General features: G+C 42.0%; 2 protein-coding genes across 6 annotated transcripts in view; one reads left to right on the top strand and one right to left on the bottom strand.

Annotated features, from left to right (window-relative positions):
- Positions 1 to 5668, bottom strand: part of LOC108276330 (solute carrier family 41 member 3) — a 15385-nt gene extending 9717 nt beyond the window's left edge. The window contains exons 1-2 of one of the 4 annotated variants that reach the window (XM_053686415.1): positions 5515 to 5668; positions 3668 to 3974 (exon numbers count right to left, since the gene is read on the bottom strand). In XM_053686415.1, coding sequence (XP_053542390.1) covers positions 3668 to 3958 — 291 coding nt within the window. In that variant the 5' untranslated portion in view covers positions 3959 to 3974; positions 5515 to 5668. Of the gene's footprint in view, positions 1 to 371; positions 1349 to 3667; positions 3975 to 4275; positions 4676 to 5514 lie in introns of those variants that run through there. The other 3 variants (XM_053686416.1, XM_053686414.1, XM_053686417.1) reach the window with 3 other exon arrangements.
- ndnl2 (necdin-like 2) overlaps positions 1 to 22459 on the top strand; it is a 104519-nt gene that overhangs the window by 36970 nt on the left and 45090 nt on the right. The window lies entirely within an intron of this gene.

Raw genomic sequence — 22459 nt, 5'->3', positions numbered from 1 at the left:
TCTGATGTTGAAATAAGAAGTGCAGCACGCGGCCAGAGCGGATATTTATAACCCTGAGTGTGTGTGTGTGTGTGTGTGTGTTACCTTCAGAACTGCAGGACAAAGCTAAACAAGCTACACACACAAACACTGAACACATCTCAGCTGTGTACACACACACACACACACAGACACACACACACACACACACACACACACCTGACTGGACATGAACATGTTCCACAGTGACTGTGCCTGTGTACTCGATGTAATAAACACACATTAGTAATAAAGTGGTGATGAAGTGTTATAGCGTCTCTACTCTCTCAGCGATGAGCGAAAATACAAAGAATCTAAACTTGAGTAAGAGACACAGAAAACGCTGATCGTACTTGAACGATGTCCATGAGCATTCCGGCTGCCACCATTCCGAGTCCGGACACCAGGTACGGCAGCACCACCTGAGCGGCGATCAGGTACGAGCTCTCAGGCAGGAAGCCGTGTGCAGATCGGGTCAGTTTACAGGTGAAACCTCGCAGCTTCTTGCCTTGGTAACAGAGCTCCAGTTCTAACTGAGTCACCACCATCATGGCCAGGTCATCACCACCCTGCCCAGAACAGGCTGAGGAACCGGAGACAGGATCTAGCAGAGCTTCAGGATCTAGCAGAGCTTCAGGAACTCTACAACATGCCGAGGGACTGGAGATGGAGACTGATGGAATTCTCCCAGGATGATAATAACTGCTGCTGAGCGGTGTGCTTCTACTTTGTTTTAAATGTTAAACATGTGCTACAAAAACTTACATGCGGGTAAAGAACAGCAGGAGAACATTAGAAAAGAGTTCCATTACGTCAGGTAAATCTAGAAAAAAGACTGCCAGCGTGAAAAGATAAATAGCTCCGTAATGCAACAAATTACCTGAGGAGTAGAGTCTAAGAAGAACAGGAGATAGGATAAAGAGGTGAAGAAGTCAGGCAGGTGATGCCACAGAATGTGATCTATGTTTAGTTTTCAGCATCCTGAAGAACATCCTTCCACTGAGGTCATCATGGAGAATTAATAATATCAAGAAGGTATCCCGGCATTTTAGTTGCTCTCCGGTCTCCAGAGTCACTTGGTGGTAAAAGTTGAAGATTTCCAACAACTTCTCCTCTGCTACTCATTATTCTCCAGTCTAACAGTAAGTAATGGCACCCATTTGTGACCAGAGAAGCTTCTGAAACACAGAGACTTGCTCACCTCTTTTCCTCCATCCCTGTGCTGTGAGATGCCACGTCCGTCCGTTATGGAGAGGTGAGTGCGTGTGTGTGTGTGTGTGTGTGTGTGTGACATCTTGACATCGTCACCAGTGTCATGACTCACAACTTACACAACAGACACTCCATTCTAGCTCCTGCCACACACACACACACACACACACACACACACACACACACACACACACACACACACACACACAGGGTCATTAAAAGGCCTGGCCTATGTTCCAGGTCTGTGAGCTGACAGAAACACATGTTAAGATCTTTTCTCTGCTCTTTTGCTCTTTGTCATGTGACATCAGCATGCCTGATCCTCACATCTACATCTACATCAAAGCTCCGCTACTCATTTATTTTCCCCTCGATGTTCTTCATCCGTGTCCTTCACACAGCTCAGATTTATCTCCCCTCTCTCTGCCTGCACTCCTGCTCTTATCAGCACTTAATGACCTGATTACCACCAGACAGAGAGAGAGAGACAGAGAGAGGGAGAGACAGACAATGCAGACAAACCGGACAGTGTATAGTAGTGTACAGTGGTGTACAGTGGTGTATAGTGGTGTATAATGCTGTATAGTAGTGTACAGTGGTGTATAGTGGTGTATAGTGGTGTATAATGATGTATAGTGGTGTATAGTGGTGTATAATGGCGTATAGTGGTGTATAATGATGTATAGTGGTGTATAATGGTGTATAGTGGTGTATAGTGGTGTATAATGGTGTATAGTGGTGTATAGTGGTGTATAATGATGTATAGTGGTGTATAGTGGTGTATAATGATGTATAGTAGTGTACAGTGGTGTATAATGGTGTACAGTGGTGTATAGTGGTGTATAATGATGTATAGTGGTGTATAATGGTGTATAGTGGTGTATAGTGGTGTATAGTGGTGTATAATGATGTATAGTGGTGTATAGTGGTGTATAATGATGTATAGTAGTGTACAGTGGTGTATAATGGTGTATAGTGGTGTATAGTGGTGTATAATGATGTATAGTGGTGTATAATGGTGTATAGTGGTGTATAGTGGTGTATAATGATGTATAATGGTGTATAATGGTGTATAATGATGTATAGTGGTGTATAGTGGTGTATAATGATGTATAGTGGTGTATAATGATGTATAATGGTGTATAGTGGTGTATAATGGTGTATAATGGTGTATAGTGGTGTATAGTGGTGTATAATGGTGTATAGTGGTGTATAATGAAGTATAATGATGTATAGTGGTGTATAATGGTGTATAATGGTGTATAGTGGTGTATAATGAAGTATAATGATGTATAGTGGTGTATAATGGTGTATAGTGGTGTATAATGATGTATAGTGGTGTATAATGATGTATAATGGTGTATAGTGGTGTATAGTGGTGTATAATGGTGTATAGTGGTGTATAGTGGTGTATAGTGGTGTATAATGATGTATAGTGGTGTATAGTGGTGTATAATGATGTATAATGGTGTATAATGGTGTATAGTGGTGTATAGTGGTGTATAATGGTGTATAGTGGTGTATAGTGGTGTATAGTGGTGTATAATGGTGTATAGTGGTGTATAGTGGTGTATAATGATGTATAGTGGTGTATAGTGGTGTATAATGGTGTATAGTGGTGTATAATGAAGTATAATGATGTATAGTGGTGTATAATGGTGTATAATGGTGTATAGTGGTGTATAATGAAGTATAATGATGTATAGTGGTGTATAATGGTGTATAGTGGTGTATAATGATGTATAGTGGTGTATAATGATGTATAATGGTGTATAATGGTGTATAGTGGTGTATAATGGTGTATAATGGTGTATAGTGGTGTATAGTGGTGTATAATGGTGTATAGTGGTGTATAATGAAGTATAATGATGTATAGTGGTGTATAATGGTGTATAATGGTGTATAGTGGTGTATAGTGGTGTATAATGGCGTATAATGGTGTATAATGAAGTATAATGATATATTGATGGTGATTCAACTCTTTTATGTTAAAATCATGATAAATTACGCTAATTTATAAACTGTTCAGAGATATTGTGAATATCTTGATAAAGCTAAATATCTATTTTCTTCTGGAAGAAGCTGAGATGATGTTAAAATTTTGAACTTAACAGTACCACACTTTTTTGTTTGTTTGTTTACAGTACCAAGACCTTTGGCCTTATCCAGAGTGACTTACATTTGTCTTAAGAGCCTTGCTCAGGGGCCCAGCAGTGGCAGCTTGGCACAGCTGGGATTTGAACTCACGACCTTCTGACCTTCCGATCAATAGTCCAACGTCTTAACCACCGAGCAACCCGCGCTGCGTAACCCGATTCTGAATACCAGGAACTTTCCTCACGTAAACACTGACGTCACTTTTAGACTAAAGTTGCTCACACTCAACACAATCCTGCGTGTTAAAGATCAACAGAAGCTTCCAGAAGCAGTATCGTACCTGCACGCTGTCCAGCACCATCCCGGCCATGACCATGCCCATTCCAGCCAGCAGGTAGGGGAACATCACCTGAGCGCAGATGGACACAGACGTCTCCTCGTCCACTTTAGCCTGCGCTGTTTTCATCTTCTCCTCAGCGGGTCTCCGGGGTGAGGACACAGGAGGAGACGGGAGAACCTCATCGTGTCCGTTCACACCGCTCGTCTTCTCATTAGAACTCTGTCCTTTACCTTTCCCTCGCTTACTCTTCTTACGGCTTGCTTTCCTCTGACGGACGTCTTCAGTCGGCATGATGGAGCTTCTCCAGCTGTTTAACCACAGAGACGTCACAATGCAACAAATATTCATATACAAACACTGCATAAAGTCTCTCAGCACATAATGACAATTATTATACTACGACTACTAACAATAATAATAATAACAATAATAATAATAACAATATGTTCATATGTAGTATAGGTAAAAATATCAGTTATAACAGTGAGGTATATATTACACATGCAGGTGTAATTTGTGATTACTTAATAAAGAGTTCTGAGTAATTACAGATAAATGCATGATGATGTAAATTTCACTTGAAGAGCAAAAACCAAAAATAAACACACCTCGCTCAGTATAAATACATTTCTAAAAAGCCCCAGATCATTAGGATGATAAAGTAAGCCTTCAGATTGACTTCTGAGAGATCTCGGAGTCTACACTAACCCTCCATGAGCATTCACTGTCTTATAATAACGCGTTATTACTGCTCAGGAGGCTTCATAAACGCCTCATATCCGCTTTATAGCACAATATAATGACGGGAAACACGGAGAACAAATAAGCAACAAAAATGCTGTTCCTGTTCACTGTGAACACAGGGAATAAAAGGAATAAAAGAAGTGAAATGGAGATAAATAATCAAACTCTCCGCACCTCCATCCGCTCTATTTACTCCACTAATCAAATCGCGTCCCGACATACGTCACTTCCGTTAAACGCACGTCCACTACCGGAAGTGCCAACAGAGCGCGTGAATACCCAGTGTTGCCAAAACACCACTTTTATACTTCATGTTTATGTTTAATATCATATTAGAATGCTGTTTTTCACACATAAAAAAAAAATTAAAGTAAAAAAATCATGTAAGAATCTAAGTTTTATTCGCTGGATGGAGATAATAAATAATTCGTACTCAATAATAAGAAATATTTCTTATTGATTAATCAATGTTATTTAAGTAATAATTATTGTTCTGTGTTATTTCCTACATACGAAGCTTTTCAAGATGTTTCACTGAATCAAATCATTCTCATGTCTATTGTCGAATGAAGAGAATATCTGTAATAACATGAGACTAAAGAGTGAAACCGTGTAGTTTATTTGCTATTGCTAGTCCCTGAATAAATACTATTCTTTTGGTTAAATTCGACTTGTACTCAAAGAACTAGAGTCTTTCTCCACTTTAAACGGAACATAAAACCTGTGTTGAGTGTAATCTCCTCTCAGTGCTGTAATACTTCCTCCTCTCCAGCAGGGGGCAGAAGAAGTCAACTCCATGTGTGCTGTGTGCTTGATGGTCAGTTGTTGACCATGTGCTCAGGTCGTGTAGGCAAAAATGCTCTCAAATTTGCTCTAAAATACAGCTCTCAAATTTAAATAAGTCTTACATCTGTGAGACGTCAATAAACAAAAGAGTAAAGAGTTTATTTATTAATTAGGGCGTTACACACGGGCAGATCTAAATAAAAACTATATCATTTAAATATATAGATCCGTGCTGTTGATGTCTATTAGATTTTATTATATTATCATATTATCTGCAGTTCAGTTCATGCAAACACGACACTGCTGCTGCTGCTTACCTTCTCCGCCTGTCTCACACTCAGCACTGGGGAAAGAAAAGTGTGTGTGTGTGTGAGAGAGAGAAATCCTCCTGAGAACCAGAATAACTGTGTGTGTGTGTGTGTGTGTGTGTGTGTGTGTGTGTGTGTGTGTGTGTGTGTGTGAGAGAGAGAGAGAGACAGAGAGAGAGAGAGAGAGAGAGAGAGAGAGAGAGAGAGGAGCAGTACGAGGGGGTCGAGGGTCTTAAATTTCCTCCTGTTGGCAGATTTAAACCCTCCACTGACTCTGATCTGATCGGCAGCGATGACAGAATCCATCTCTCTATTTATGGTTGAGAAGGTTTTTGCTCCCTCTAGGTTCTGTGTTTAATCCATCCATTTTCTGTAGTGTTTGACCTACACAGGGTCACAGGGAGCCTGGAGCCTATCCCAGGGAACTCGGGGTACAAGGCGGGTGACACCCTGGACGGGGTGCGAACCTACTACAGGGCACAATCACACAAACTCACACACACAGGATAGAAATGCTTGGGGGAGAAAACCAGAGTACCCAGAGGAAACCCCCAAAGCATGGGGAGAACATGCAAACTTCATCCAAACAGGGCAGAGGAGGGATTCCAACCCCCAACCCTGGAGATGCGAGGAAAACATTCTACCCACTAAGCCTCCATGCCCATGATGGGTTTAATATATAGAGACATTAACCTCTGAAAACAGAACTCTCTGTATTTGTTTAATCCTGTTTTCTGATTGAAAGCAGCTTACAGTAGGGGGCAGGCTGCCATAGCACCGGCCCCCCACCAGAGGGAGACAGAGAGCTGCTTCTTGGTAATTAGTGCTGACCACCTGTAACTGGCTTATTAAAGGGCTGCTTACAGGCTCCTTAAACACTCAGTTTGGACTTCACGCTGTGAGGATGAGACTCAGTTGGTGTAGGTGTACTCCAGCCTTTTCCTCTGCACTACGTTGGCCTTGTCTTGTCAACCTAGTCATCCTCTCATATCTTTAAATTCTTTCTCTTGAGGGGGACGGGAATAACCCCCCCCCCAAACACTCTTGTTTTCTGGTTAACTTTCTGTATCAGGCATTCATAGCTTTCTCTCCTGAGAGTTTTAACGTCTGTAGTTCTCACTGGTTCACCTGGGCTTCTTTGTTATGGTTTGTTACAGGCAGAGTGACTTCAGTCCTCCTTCCCCTCCTCCTCCTCCTCCTCATGGAGTCTGATAACACACTTGCTTTCTAATCCAGAGGCTGTGAGTGAATCTGACTCTGGCTGAGCTTTAAATTGTGTGTTTTAGGAAGGTGTCTTTTCACTTGGTTAATTTTCTCCTTAACCAGTGTTGTGTGCTTTGGCCCAAATTTGTATTTTATTTATTTATTTATTTATTTATTTATTTATTTATTAGTTATCTTCATCCTCCTCACTGCCCTGCACTTGGGTTCCTTCTCTCAGGTCTTGTGTTGTAGCTCAGTTCACTCGGCTTGCTCAGGTCTTCTGTATACTGAGGTCTGGGTTTGAACGCAGCATGGGTTGAGTCCCTGCATTAGTTACAGAATAAATATTACACAAACTCATAAGCAGCTCTTTATTAATATCTGCAACAGTTTACACCCCCTCAAAAACACCAGAGATTTACTAATATCTCAAAGTAGTCCTTAGAGACAGGAAAAGTAGGATAAAATGCATGTGATATTACATTAGAGTTAAAAAAAATCTTTTTTTTTCTTTTCTTTTTTTTTTTTTTAAATGTACCTGGTGTAATTTCCTATTCAACAGGAGTGACTCCTGTAAGTAAATTACAGCTTTGTTTTCCATCAAACTCAGAGCTTGGCTTGTAATAGTTTGTCTCCTCCACTAGCTGGCAGTACAACACTTAATGTGTCTGTTTAATGCAAATGAACGTGTCGCATTATTAAACACAAACTGTTCGACTTCTCCTGGAACAACTAAAGCTCTTACACGCGGTGGCATAGGTGTAGAACCCTAACCACAGGGTCGGGGGTTCGATCCCCTGCCCACATGCTGACGTGTCCGAGAGAGAGAGAGAGAGAGAGAGAGAGAGACAGACAGACAGACAGAGAGAGAGAGAGAGAGAGACATAAAGTGCTTTGTAGAATCGTTAAGGTTAAGAAGCCCTATATAAGTGCAGACCATTTAAACACACAGAGCATCTGCTTCCTCTTTCAGGAAAACACACAAACTATATTTTAGTGAAAGTTTGTGAAAATAAAGAAAAAGGAAGTAAACACAAACAGGAAATATAATAAACCACATGTGGCCTCTTAAACGGTGAATATAGTGTGTGTACCAAAGTACAGATGCACTTAAAGAAATAAAACTGTAAAATGTGTTCTTTGACAACTGAGAACCTTTATGGGTTCTTTTGTGTCCCTTAAAGGTCCTCTAGAACAGTTCTATTATAAAGAACTCTCTATGTAGAACCCATTTAGGAAGTTAAGAACTCTTAATGATCCAGTGAATACCTTGAAGAACCCTGGGATGTGAGATGTGCATTGAGATAAATATATATAAAACATGTCCCTATAATTCCAAATATTCTCACTAGTTCTTTCATTCCATACACCTGTTTTTCTGGTCCAGAAATCAGCCCCGCCCACAATAGGAACAGTGCTGCTTAGTCACACCCCATTTCTCCTTAAAAGGAAACTCTCAGGTCTCACACTGGGTCTCAGCAGGGGTTTGTTAGAAGGCAGAGCAGACGTTTTGTCATTATCTTCACTGTGATTTACTTCACAGCCAGCAGAAGGTGCTGCACATTACACACTACAGTGGAGTGACATCACAAATAACAACGCCGCACACGGGCACGCCCAAAACAGGCTCCTGGTAAAAAGAGTTCATTATTGGAATAACGTGTGTCATGATGGTAAACAGGAAAAAGTACTTTTTTAATGTTGGCGTTTTAGTGAGTAGAACTGAATCACCCGATTCACTGAACGACTCCTGATTCAGTGATTGACTCGTCAGTGCTGTGTGTGTGTTGTTTTGCTCTGTGGTGTGCTGGCAGTGAGGAGTTTATCTTTAAACCAGGATCTCTGCCTGAGCACGTCCCATGTGGCAAAGTGTGAATGAAAATCTGTCACATGAGCAATTGTTAAATGATTCTGGATGATTCAGTACAGACCTGATTCACAAAGCATGCATCCCTCTGTCTGTGTGTGTGTGTGTGTGTGTGTGTATATATATATATATATATATATATATATATATATATATATATATATATATATATATATATATATGTGTGTGTGTAATGTAAGAGATGTGGTCAGGAATACAGCGATGTCTCAGTCCCGTGTTGGTTTTGGGGTTGTAGCGCAGTGTTAAATGAAGGACTGTTCAGTTTTCCACACTGAGCGCGCTCAGAAGCAGCTGCTGCTCATGTGGGCCTCCGTCTGTATTATATAAGATTGCTGGGTGATTGATGAGCGGCTCAGTTTACAGCTCCACAGCCAGCTCTCTCTCTTTTACTCACTCACGCCGAGTCCGAGAGAAGAATAAATACTGCAGCGAAGCAAATCTGAGGGAAAAAACCGCAGGAAAGAGGAAGAGAGGTGAAGATGATGAAATAACGACAGCGTGGCTTTGTCCATAATACTCACTATTCATCAGAGTCCTCCTGCACTCACTGATCTCCAACGTCTGCTAAACTACATCCCATAATAATCACTCTAAAGCCCCTTCCTCAGACACGGCCACACCTCTATTCTCCACACCTCTATTCACCACCTCTATTCACCACACCTCTATTCACCACACCTCTATTCACCACACCTCTATTCTCCACACCTCTATTCACCACACCTCTATTCACCACACCTCTATTCACCACCTCTATTCTCCACCTCTATTCTCCACCTCTATTCACCTCCTCTATTCTCCACACCTCTATTCTCCACACCTCTATTCACCACCTCTATTCACCACACCTCTATTCTCCACACCTCTATTCACCACACCTCTATTCTCCACACCTCTATTCACCACACCTCTATTCACCACCTCTATTCTCCACCTCTATTCACCTCCTCTATTCTCCACACCTCTATTCTCCACACCTCTATTCACCACCTCTATTCACCACACCTCTATTCACCACACCTCTATTCACCACACCTCTATTCACCACCTCTATTCTCCACCTCTATTCACCTCCTCTATTCACCACACCTCTATTCACCACCTCTATTCTCCACCTCTATTCACCTCCTCTATTCTCCACACCTCTATTCTCCACACCTCTATTCACCACCTCTATTCACCACACCTCTATTCTCCACACCTCTATTCTCCACACCTCTATTCTCCACACCTCTATTCTCCACCTCTATTCTCCACACCTCTATTGTCCACCTCTATTCTCCACACCTCTATTCTCCACCTCTATTCTCCACCTCTATTCACCACACCTCTATTCTCCACACCTCTATTCACCACACCTCTATTCTCCACACCTCTATTCTCCACCTCTATTCTCCACACCTCTATTCTCCACACCTCTATTCTCCACACCTCTATTCACCACACCTCTATTCTCCACACCTCTATTCACCACACCTCTATTCTCCACACCTCTATTCACCACACCTCTATTCTCCACCTCTATTCTCCACCTCTATTCACCACACCTCTATTCTCTATACCTATTCTATTGTCTGACCTTTTAATCAAAAATCCCTTTTCCCTATAGAAGTTTTATAACCAGTTCACCTCAGGGAGAAGTTTTATTTAAATAAATATTCTGTATATTTTATTTCTAGCACAAGTATTATGCTGGACGCCCTTCCTGATGCAACCCTCCCTGTTCTCTGGGCTTGGGCCCGGTACTGAGAGCCCACTGGCTCACGCATCCCTCCAGTGGCTGGGGTCGGTTCCCTGAACGAGAATGAGAGCCACTAGTCCGCCAGGGAACATATAAAAACAGTCAGTAATACAGTAAAGTATATTAAAACAGTTTGCTCAGTTTTTGTGTGCAGTATTTTTATTTTAATTATGAAAACATTGGCTGCGTGCGAATTCGCGTACTGTGTCAACATGTACTGCATTTGATTCAGTACCTGCTACTCGCCCGCTGGTGCAGCACGTACTGATCCGTATACGTGTGTAGTATGAATACAATCCGGACATACTACATCCACCATGTTGACATTGTCATGTGACGTATGACAACATTATAACCGCAAAAACTTCAAGAGCGTGTCAGATCAGACCACCTGCACCGCCCTGACGGAAAAATGATTTTTATGACACTTATGGCTTGCGTCTTTTCGTCCGTTCGGAAGTACAGCACAGCGGAGACGTCGGGAAAATACGGTTTAACCACAAGGAACGTTTCCTAACTATAGCACTTACAGAGCCGCCACGCTGCCTTCCGCCATTTTTTATTTGACATTTGACAGCTCTTCCGTGCCAGTCCCATTGCCTTATGGGTCTCCAGTGGTTCCTGTAGTGTATTGAGTTGTATGTAAACTCAGGAATAAGCGCTGTTTGGACACTCTAGAGATGAACTCTGGGTTAGTATTTGGTTGGCCATTTCAATGTCCAAAATGACTGGTGTTCACAGAGTTTGGTAATTGCTGTTGCACAGTAAACCAAAGAAGAACCCACCGTTATCCCGACTCTTATTTGTGTTATTCGAACAAAAACACAGCAGTTCCATTCTACAGAACCTCCGTGGAAGCAGCAGGACATCTGGGTATTTCTCTCCTACTGTTTAATGAATACTGAGGATTCGGACGTACTACTCCTTTGGCGTAACTCTGTTCACCTACTGTGTAGTAGTAGAGATATTTGGACGCAGTCATTGAAATAAACCTTCCAGTCATTTCCGCTTCTCTATGCTAACTGGCTTCCATTAAACATTTCCCTCCACTGTCCAGTGGTTTTAAAGCTTCTTGATTCTGTTACAGATCCAGAACACATTTAGATTGGACTGAATGAAACGGTACTTTTTTATGAACCCGTAACGGAGACCGTTCTGGTTTTACTGCAGGGAAAAGTAGATTTTCTGATTAAACTGTACGACAGAGAAAGAGAGAGAGAACTGATGCAGCGTTAAAGGCTTTAAACACTGACCTGGTTTACATTACCTCTGATTACTGATATTTATAATCAACTACATCGTATGTAGCGTAACTAGTCTTCTTCTCCAGGTGTTTCAGTGGACTGATGGACGTTGTTTTAGATGTACGCTGCCACCTACTGCATTGATACGTGCAGCACGGCAATCGTTTTGACTCCTGAGTGACTACTGAGTACACCGCCACCTAGTGGACAGATGACACTAGACAGTTAGTTAATGTTAGCCATGACGTCACTCAAAATCAAACAGTAGCAGGACTTTAAAAAAAAATCCCTGATATCTGATAGCTTGAAAATAAGATTTATGTAAGAGATAAATTATTTTAATGATGGCTTAGTGTAGTATCGATATCAAATGTGTTTATATATATATAAAAAAAGAGACATTTCCTGCCCTGAGCACTCGAACTCTTTTATCGTGTGGGTTCGGTGTGTATTTTTCTTCAGCTCCACATGGAATGAGCTGAACCGCTGTGCGTCCATATGGAAACGTGTATGAGAGCCTAACTGTGGTTTTGGACTTTTCACAGAAAGGTAAAGTTAAAACCAGATAGAATAACGTTAAAGAAAAATCAAATAAGGATCAGATTAGTTAATTAAAAAAAATAATAAATATTAACTCAGAATCCAAACTGGATTATCTCATTTTACATCTGGACATTTTCCAGAATTTTTAAATATTTATGTACACATTATTGTGCAGTTTTTCTGTCTGGATTGTTATCGTTATTATTATTATTGTTACTGTTATATTTATATTTATAATAAAAATTAATTATTTTGCTCAGGCCACGTTGATATTGTAGGACAGAAGATCAGTTCCAATCTGTTCTTCATTACAGTGTAAACACACACACACACACACACACACACACACGAGCCAGGACTTGCAGCAGAAGCACCGAGACGAACCGATGCAGACGAATCAAAAGTTACACATCGTGTGAGCGGATTATAAAAGACAATAATATAAACGGTGCGGTGACTTTCCCAAAGTGAACTTAAGCTCTGAAATTCCACCGTCATGTTGAAACTTGCTCCTGGAACTGTGCTGGAGCTCTGGGAGGTTGAGGGTGGAGGAAATACTCTACAGCAGCATGATTCTGTCATCACGTTTATAATGTTAGTGTTATAGATAATGAAATAGTGTGTGTGTGTCCGGTGATCTAAAATCCTCATGGCATATCAGCATTATTTTTCCTCCACGCTTCCTCATGAATGTTTTAACTCCAATTTAATCAAAACATACCGAGTCATTTGTTCTCCAGAACTTTTCTATAATTCATGTTATTGACCCATTATTCAATAGTAGACTTTTATGTTGTACAGAAGCCCTTCGTGAGCCTGCGTGCCCTGTGGTTGTGATTATTACATTAAAGCCGTCCGTGCTAGAACACATTCCAGCTCCAGCTCTGCAAAAGTGGAGAGAAATCACGTAAAGGCATTTTCAGCTCATGAAGAGTAACGCTGAGCAGAACATACGAGATGATGATGTCCATCACAGGATCTGGATTCTGGATCTGTTCATTATATAAGCTGATATAATGAGCTCCTCTCTTCTGGGAAGGCTTTCCACTAGATTTTGGGGCGTGGCCATGGGGGTTGTGGGGCGTGGCCGTGGGGATGTGTGTTCGTTCAGCTACAAGAGCGTTACTGAGGTTGAGGTCAGGCGCTGATGTCGATGTGAGGAGACTCCAGTTCCAGTTCATCCCAAAGGTGTTCAGTGGGGTTGAGGTCAGGGCTCTGTACAGGACACTCGAGTTCTTCTACCTTCTTAGAAGGTAAAAAAAGTGGAAGAACTCGAGTGTGCTGCACAGAGTCTTCCATCGTTCCAAATCTTCATGTAGCTCGCTTTGTGCACAGGGGCATCATCATGCTGGAACAGGTTTGGGTGTCTAAGTTCCAGTGAAGGAAAACTGTAAAGCTACAGCATACAGAGATGTTCTACCAACTGTGTGCTTCCAACTTTGTGGCAACAGTTTGCGGAAGAAGCTCATATGAATGTGATGGCCGGGGGGCACATACTTTTGGCCTTCTAGTGTATATAGTGCCCTATAACAGATGGTTCCCCTGGTTAGAAAGCTGAAATGTCCAAAGAACCTTTGAGGAACCCATTTGTTCTAATAGTGTCTTGAATGTGGGCTCTGGATGACTTTACGGTTTTAGGTGCGACCCTACAACACGGTGTTCTCTTTCAAACAGGGTTCCAAATAAAACCCCTCTAGGAAGTGAAGAACCCTTAAGAATCCTGTTTTTCCCAAACTGTGGGTTAATACTTCATGCTTAGTTTAATTATCGTAACGTTTAGTTCCAGTCCAAACGTACTGATCTCTGGCTCTCTGCTCTCATGGCATCTGGCCTCCATCATGGTTCCACTTCACTCATGTGGTAGTGTTTACAGCCCCTCCCCTTCACTCTCCCTCTCTATCATCGTGTGGTTCCTGCTGATGTTCCAGTGCCAGCTATTCAACAAGGAGGTGTGTGTGTGCGTGTGTCTATGTGTGTGTGTATATGTGTGAGCTCCTGCTCGAGGCCGGGTTTAATTCCTCACGCTGCTGGAGTTGATAGTGATGTCATCGAAGACGCAGAGCTCCCAGGTCCTGCGTCATGATGTTCCAACTCCACCAACAAAAAACAACAAGGTGAAAAGATCTATTGAGCTGTGAGAAGAAGTTCGTCCTTGTTGTGGAGCGAGTACAATCTGTGGCACTGAGGAAGGTTTTTCCATTAAACATGGCTGCTGAAGGGTGATGGTCAAGCAGCGGGAAATGTGTTCACACAAACAGCTGTATGATGTTGAGCTGAACATCACATTAACACCTTCACTGAACATTGGCTCTGATTACAGCTCACTGTGTGAACTGAATGATTTTGTGGATCTTGAATTTGAACCTCCTGAAATATATGTTTATATACGCTACCTCTGGGTCAAATTATTTGTAAACATGGAATTATCTTCCACTGTTATGCTGATGATACACAGCTGTATGTTTCAGTGAAGCCAGACGACAGACAGCAGCTTAATAAAGTTGAGGAATGTGTAAAGATCTTGGAGTGATTATTGACTCCAGTCTATCATCTGATGCTCATGTAGATAATATTACTAGGATAGTCTTCTTCCATCTCAGAAATATTTCTAAGATAAGAAACATATTGTCACTACATGATTCAGAAATACTAGTTCATGCTTTCGTCACCTCTAGACTAGATTACTGTAATATCTTACTGTCTGGATGTTCCAGTAGGAGCATAAACAAACTCCAGTTAGTCCAGAATGCAGCTGCTAGAGTCCTCACTAGAACCAGAAGATACGACACATCACCCCGATCTTATCCACACTGCATTGGCTCCCAGTGAAATCTCACATTGATTATAAAATACTATTATTGACCTATAAAGCACTAAACGGTCTCACACCACAGTACCTGAGAGAACTTTTGGTCTTTTATGATCCGCCACGCCTACTTCCATCAAAAGGTGCAGGCTATTTGTTGGTACCTGGAATAGTGAAGGCTACAGCAGGGGGAAGAGTTTTCTCTTATAGAGCCTCACAGTTATGGAACAGTCTTCCTATTAGTGTTCGGGACTCAGGCACAGTCTCAGTGTTTAAGTCCAGACTGAAAACGTATTTGTTTACTCAAGCTTTTTGTGAATAGTTTTGTTCTTAGGTAAAGAAGCAGATCTAGAGGATCACAGGTATAGAGTGTTGTGGTGAACTGGGATGTTTGGATGCTGTCGCTCTTCCACTTTAACACCTTCACCCAGGTGTGTTGATGGTGGAGTGTCTGGTCGTCTTATGTCCCAGGGAGTCCTCATGTCTGTGTTCCCTTCTGGCTCTCCCTTTTAGTTATGAGGTCATAGCTAGTTTTGCCGGAGTCCCTGCTTTCACTCACGCAAACTACATTGTCCTTAACCATTACGGGACAATAACCATACCTAATAATTTCTCTCTCTCTCTCTCTCTCTCTCTCTCTCTCTCTCTCTGTAGAGCTACACATGATACTCCTGAGATGCCAGTGATCGTGACCCCTTCTGCTCTCCGGACCTGCCTGATCCATCCTGATGTTCTACTTCTGGTTGGAGTTCTCATCAGTTGGAGGTCACATGCTGCTGCTGAGGATGTCCCACATGGTGCACTATCCGGTGTCACCCAGATGAGGACGGGTTCCCTTCTGAGTCCGGTTCCTCACGAGGTTTCTTCCTCATATTGTCTCAGGGAGTTAACAGTACTGTTTTCGGCACTGTTTGTTTGAAGTCATCCATTTTTCAAGCCATCAAAAATATTTGAACTGACAGATGTTTCTTGCTACCCAGGTGTGTCCTGTTAGATTGATTGTTTAAAGAATTAATAGCTCTGAATGTCTACTCTTGGTTTAAGCCCTGGGTTTCTCCAGTGAAGGCTGCATTTGTTGTTAAAAAGGATAAACCAACATGAAGATCAGAGAGCTGTTTGTGGGAGAAAAGCAAGCCAATGTGGAAGAGGGAAAATCTATCAGAGGCAGTGCAGAAACACTGGGTATACCCAATACAACAGGGGTCGGGAACCTATGGCTCGCGAGCCAGATGTGGCTCTTTTAATGGCTGCATCTGGCTCGCAGACAAATCTTTAATAAAAAAAAATATAAAACATGTATTTTTTCATTTTTTTTATTTGTTCATGTATTTCAATCCATTCATTTGCTACCGCTCATGTTCGTGGTTGCGGGTGGCTGGAGCCAATCACAGCTGTCCTCCGGGACAACACCAAATTTTTATTGGATAATGCGTAACGCACACGGGTCGTTGTGAGGTCAGGAAGTAAACTTCCCTCCTTTTAATCAAGTAGTCCGCTAGCTAATTGCAGAAACCCTTTCATCGAAGAAGATGTCTAAAAGAAAAAAAGATGAGTATCGTACTTTTCAGCAGGAATGGACAGAGGAATTCGCCTTTGTGGAGAGAGCAGCTTCTGCAGTGTGTCTAATATGCAATGATAAAATTGCATCGATGAAACGGTCAAATATAAAGCAGCACTTCGACACACGCCATACTACACAGCGGCTTCACATCTAATCTCCTGCAGTCATTCAAAGCGCGCTTTGGAGAATTTCGTGAGTGCACTCGTCTTTTTAAGTTCATCACCCATCCACACGAGTGTGCAGTGGACAGGCCGACCTGAGTTACAGCCCCGGTGTCTCCGTCAGAGATCCTGAGCTACAAGCTGCTGACCTGAAGGCCTCAGACACGTGGGTGAATAAGTTCAAGTCACTGGATGAAGATTTGGGAAGACTTGCACGACAGCAAGCAGAGTTGGCGAGCAAACACAAGTGGGGAGAAATGAAAAAACTTCAACCCGCGGACCAGCTGATTGTCAAAACTTGGAACGCGCTTCCCGTCACATAGCACACACTGCAGCGTGTGAGTATTGCTGTACTGACCATGTTTGGCTCTACGTATGCATGTGAGCAGTCTTTCTCACATCTAAAGAACATTAAGACCAACCTACGATCACGTTTAACGGATGGAAGTCTCAACGCCTGCATGAAGCTTAACCTCACCACGTATCAACCAGACTACAAAGCCATCAGCAAAACCCTGCAGCACCAGAAGTCGCATTAATGCCAAGAAGTACTTTATTCATCATTGGTTAGCAACAGCACAACAACGTTATTAAAAAGAATTCAGAGACTTATTGTACTTTAAAAGTGTTGGTCTTACATGAAATGCACACATTTACTTGTATTTAGTTTTAAACATATTGTATGGCTCATGGAATTACATTTTAAAATATGTGGCGTTCATGGCTCTCTCAGCCAAAAAGGTTCCCGACCCCTGCGATACAACAACCTGGAATGTCCTGAAAAAGTAAGAAACCACTGGTGCACTGAGGAACAGACACCGAACGGGTCGGCCAAGGGAAACTACAGCAGCTGATAACCGAAACATTGTGAGAGCTGTTTCATATTTAATCGTTTAGCATTTTCCCCATTTTAAAAACCAGTTAGCTCCACTCTCAGGGATATGGAGGTAACGGCTGATGAAGTTATGGAGGTTTACTGCAGGAGGAAAAAAAGAAGAATAGTTTTGGCTTTATAACGTAAACTGTAATTTCCCTGTATAACTAGTGTCTTATTTTAATTATTATTTTAAAAAATAATTAAATAACAAATATGTGTCATTCCCTTCTGCTGTCTGACATCCAGCCAAAAATGAACATATTTCCTCATAAACCCTGAAATGAATTCCTGATTATGCCACTGCGTATCTGTACGTCTCCAAACCGAGCTGGAGGAAACAGTCACAGAGCTCGGCCTGGCACGCACCAAGAGGAAATTAAATCAAGATTAAATACCTCTTTCCTTTAGAATAAATTATAATCAGTCTTCTTCAGATTTTTGTTTGAAAGGTAGTTCAGAGATGATGAGAAGCAGCAGATGGTCTTCATTAGCACTACATAACGGCTTCACTCGTTTTACTTCTGAATCAGCCACAGAGGCTTCATAAGCACTGTATGAGGACTGAAGGCTTCATAAGCACTGTATGAGGACTGAAGGCTTCATAAACACTGTATGAGGACTGAAGGCTTCATAAGCACTGTATGAGGACTGAAGGCTTCATAAACACTGTATGAGGACTGAAGGCTTCATAAGCACTGTATGAGGACTGAAGGCTTCATAAACACTGTATGAGGACTGAAGGCTTCATAAGCACTGTATGAGGACTGAAGGCTTCATAAACACTGTATGAGGACTGAAGGCTTCATAAACACTGTATGAGGACTGAAGGCTTCATAAACACTGTATGAGGACTGAAGGCTTCATGAACACTGTATGAGGACTGAAGGCTTCATGAACACTGTATCAGGACTGAAGGCTTCATAAACACTGTATGAGGACTGAAGGCTTCATAAACACTGTATGAGGACTGAAGGCTTCATAAACACTGTATGAGGACTGAAGGCTTCATAAACACTGTATGAGGACTGAAGGCTTCATGAACACTGTATGAGGACTGAAGGCTTCATAAACACTGTATGAGGACTGAAGGCTTCATAAACACTGTATGAGGACTGAAGGCTTCATAAGCACTGTATGAGGACTGAAGGCTTCATAAACACTGTATGAGGACTGAAGGCTTCATAAGCACTGTATGAGGACTGAAGGCTTCATGAACACTGTATCAGGACTGAAGGCTTCATGAATGAGGAAGGACTGAAATTGTAAAACAACTTCTGATTATTATTTTTATTCCACTTCAGAATCACGCCCTAAAGGAGCCAAAGACACGTTATAACAGCTATAAACACTCGTTCCCTCACCAGACTCTCTCTATTCTCCCTCTCTATTCTCTCTCTCTATTCTCCCTCTCTATTCTCTCTCTCTATTCTCTCTCTCTCTATTCTCCCTCTCTATTCTCCCTCTCTATTCTCCCTCTCTATTCTCTCTCTCTCTATTCTCCCTCTCTATTCTCTCTCTCTCTATTCTCCCTCTCTATTCTCTCTCTCTATTCTCTCTCTCTATTCTCCCTCTCTATTCTCTCTCTCTCTATTCTCTCTCTCTATTCTCCCTCTCTCTATTCTCCCTCTCTATTCTCTCTCTCTATTCTCTCTCTCTATTCTCCCTCTCTATTCTCCCTCTCTATTCTCTCTCTCTCTATTCTCCCTCTCTATTCTCCCTCTCTATTCTCTCTCTCTATTCTCCCTCTCTATTCTCTCTCTCTATTCTCCCTCTCTATTCTCTCTCTCTATTCTCCCTCTCTATTCTCTGTCTCTATTCTCTCTCTCTATTCTCCCTCTCTATTCTCTCTCTCTCTATTCTCCCTCTCTATTCTCTCTCTCTCTATTCTCCCTCTCTATTCTCCCTCTCTATTCTCTCTCTCTATTCTCTCTCTCTATTCTCTCTCTCTATTCTCCCTCTCTATTCTCTCTCTCTATTCTCCCTCTCTATTCTCTCTCTCTATTCTCTCTCTCTATTCTCCCTCTCTATTCTCCCTCTCTATTCTCCCTCTCTATTCTCTCTCTCTCTATTCTCTCTCTATTCTCTCTCTCTCTATTCTCCCTCTCTATTCTCTCTCTCTCTATTCTCCCTCTCTATTCTCTCTCTCTATTCTCCCTCTCTATTCTCTCTCTCTATTCTCTCTCTCTATTCTCCCTCTCTATTCTCCCTCTCTATTCTCTCTCTCTCTATTCTCTCTCTATTCTCTCTCTCTCTATTCTCCCTCTCTATTCTCTCTCTCTCTATTCTCCCTCTCTATTCTCTCTCTCTCTATTCTCCCTCTCTATTCTCTCTCTCTATTCTCTCTCTCTATTCTCCCTCTCTATTCTCTCTCTCTATTCTCCCTCTCTATTCTCCCTCTCTATTCTCTCTCTCTCTATTCTCCCTCTCTATTCTCTCTCTCTCTATTCTCCATCTCTATTCTCCCTCTCTATTCTCTCTCTCTATTCTCCCTCTCTATTCTCCCTCTCTATTCTCTCTCTCTATTCTCTCTCTCTATTCTCTCTCTCTATTCTCTCTCTATTCTCTCTCTCTATTCTCTCTCTTTATTCTCCCTCTCTATTCTCTCTCTCTCTATTCTCCCTCTCTATTCTCTCTCTATTCTCTCTCTCTATTCTCCCTCTCTATTCTCTCTCTCTATTCTCTCTCTTCTCTCTCTTTATTCTCTCTCTCTATTCTTTCTCTTTATTCTCTCTCTATTCTCTCTCTTCAAGTTAATAAGAAAATAATCACAGTGTGTGTGTTAATGAGAAACAGTAAGGAAGTTTAAACTCCGCTGTGATGAAGATGTGGGAAACTTCACCTCTGACTGTCACACAGCGCTGACACTGGAGACTCCTTCCCTACACGCTACATAAACACATTCCTCCTTACAGAAAATGTATCAGAACGAGCGCATTGATATAAACCTGCGCTACTGTCAGAGCCGCTGTTCTAGAGAATTAATCACCGCCTCCTGACCAATCACAGTCCAGAACTCAGCAGCTCCATAATGTAAACCTCTTTACTGCATTTACTCCTCTCTGTGTCAGTTTATTTCTCAGCACTGCCGTGGTTTCGGTGCTAATTTCATTCAAAACATTTTATTTATAATGTAAGTGAATGTTACTATGTACGAGTTTCTGCATCTTCCGCTGTGTTTATTTATGCTTTAGATGAATTTTTTCTGGCTGTTCGCTCCTCCATGCCACCGTGGCTGTACTCAAGGTTTGATTGCTGTACATCCGGAAGCTCAGTTTCGAGTGTGTGTGTGTGTGTGTGTGTGTGTGTGTGTGTGTGTGTGTGTGTGTGTGTGTGTGTGTGTGTGTGTGTGTGTGTGTGTGTGTGTGTGTGTGTGTTGGTTATCTTTCACTCACACATTCTCTTGGGAAATTTTTGGCTCTGTTTGAGCTCATGTCTGCCAGTGACTACTGCACTCTCACTGTCTGTGTGTGTGTGTGTGTGTGTGTGTGTGTGCTCATGTGTGTGTGTGTATTTCTCTGTACTGTATACCTCCATTAAGGTCTCTATTACAGAACTACAGAATGAAAATGTCTCGGAGCAGATGATTGAGTGAGTGCAGTGCAGTTTCTCTCGCATGCGAGTGAAATGAAAACACAATGCACATGCGGTCAGAGGCGTTCAGAGTCGCTTCCATGCACGAGTCCACAGCGTTTTCTGGGTAAAACCGCTCTGTTTGTGGAAATATGGAATGCATTTCTTTTTCTTTAGTCAGCAAATTTCAGTTTCAGCATTACACAATCACAGAGGAGCATTTTAATATGAATTTAATTGTTCCAATCTTCTAGGTTTCTTCCTCGGAGTGCTCGAGGCAGATTCACGGACTCCAGAGTGTGGTCTGAAGGAGACATGTACGGCGTACGCTCCGTTATAACAGCTCTGACACACGTTCAGGAAGTAAGCTGAGAGAAGTGTGAGGTAGTGTAGTGTGTGAGAATTTACTGCGCGCCGTCGTTTAGAGACGGAGAATTTCGATCCGTTTTGTTCATTTAAACAGAGAAACGGTTTAACGGGCTTCGGGTTGTTCATCAGGACGTGAAACCGTTGTGTGTTTTTTCGAGTACGTTGTTTTTACTCAGAACCTGTACAACGAAATAGATATAATAATTAATACAACGGCACGAAATACGTTCGTAATAAATGACCTTTCATTCTAAATACCGTGTGAAGGGAAGTATTTTCTGATATTTTCTGAATGTTCTGTATAACCTCCACCGAATGTGATTAAAATATTGCGTGACGCTGGATGTGAAAATCATCAGAGTGGAGATAAGAGACTTTTCTCTGTAAGTCTATCTGACAGCGCGGCTCTTTTTGGCTGGCTCGGAGCTCCTCGAGAGCGGAAACTGTGTGAATGTGTGATGGTACGGCTGATTATCCTGACCGTGAAGAGAAGAAAGTGCTCTTTGTGTGTGTGAGATGATTGAAAAGGGCATTTCACACTTCACGGGGCTACGATATAAACCATCAGATAAAGAGGCCAAAACAATAAAAACCACCGGGATATGAGAATCTGGCTGAGGCACATCTCTCTCTCTCACTCACACACACACACACTCACACACACACACCAGCAGTGAATTATTCCTATTTCTGTACACCTGAACACAACAGATGTGTGAAGTTCCCGGGTTTAAACCTACATAAGATTCCTGAGTGCTGCTTCATCATTCGTTCCTGACATCATCACACACTTTACTGCAGTGTTTCAAATCATTACTCTGGAAATCTCTGCTCCACGTGTGTGTGTGTGTGTGTGTGTGTGTGTGTGTGTGTGTGTGTGTGTGTTGTTAAATACTTCCCGTTTCCTGAGCAGTGAACACGAGCACGGTTCTGAGAGCAGGCAGGAGGTCTGAGTGTTTGTGGAACTGAGAGCTTTCCTGCTGAGAAAATC

Source organism: Ictalurus punctatus, chromosome 15, assembly GCF_001660625.3.
Source record: "Ictalurus punctatus breed USDA103 chromosome 15, Coco_2.0, whole genome shotgun sequence".
Lineage (NCBI taxonomy): Eukaryota > Metazoa > Chordata > Actinopteri > Siluriformes > Ictaluridae > Ictalurus > Ictalurus punctatus.
This window is presented reverse-complemented; position numbering and strand designations above follow the sequence as displayed.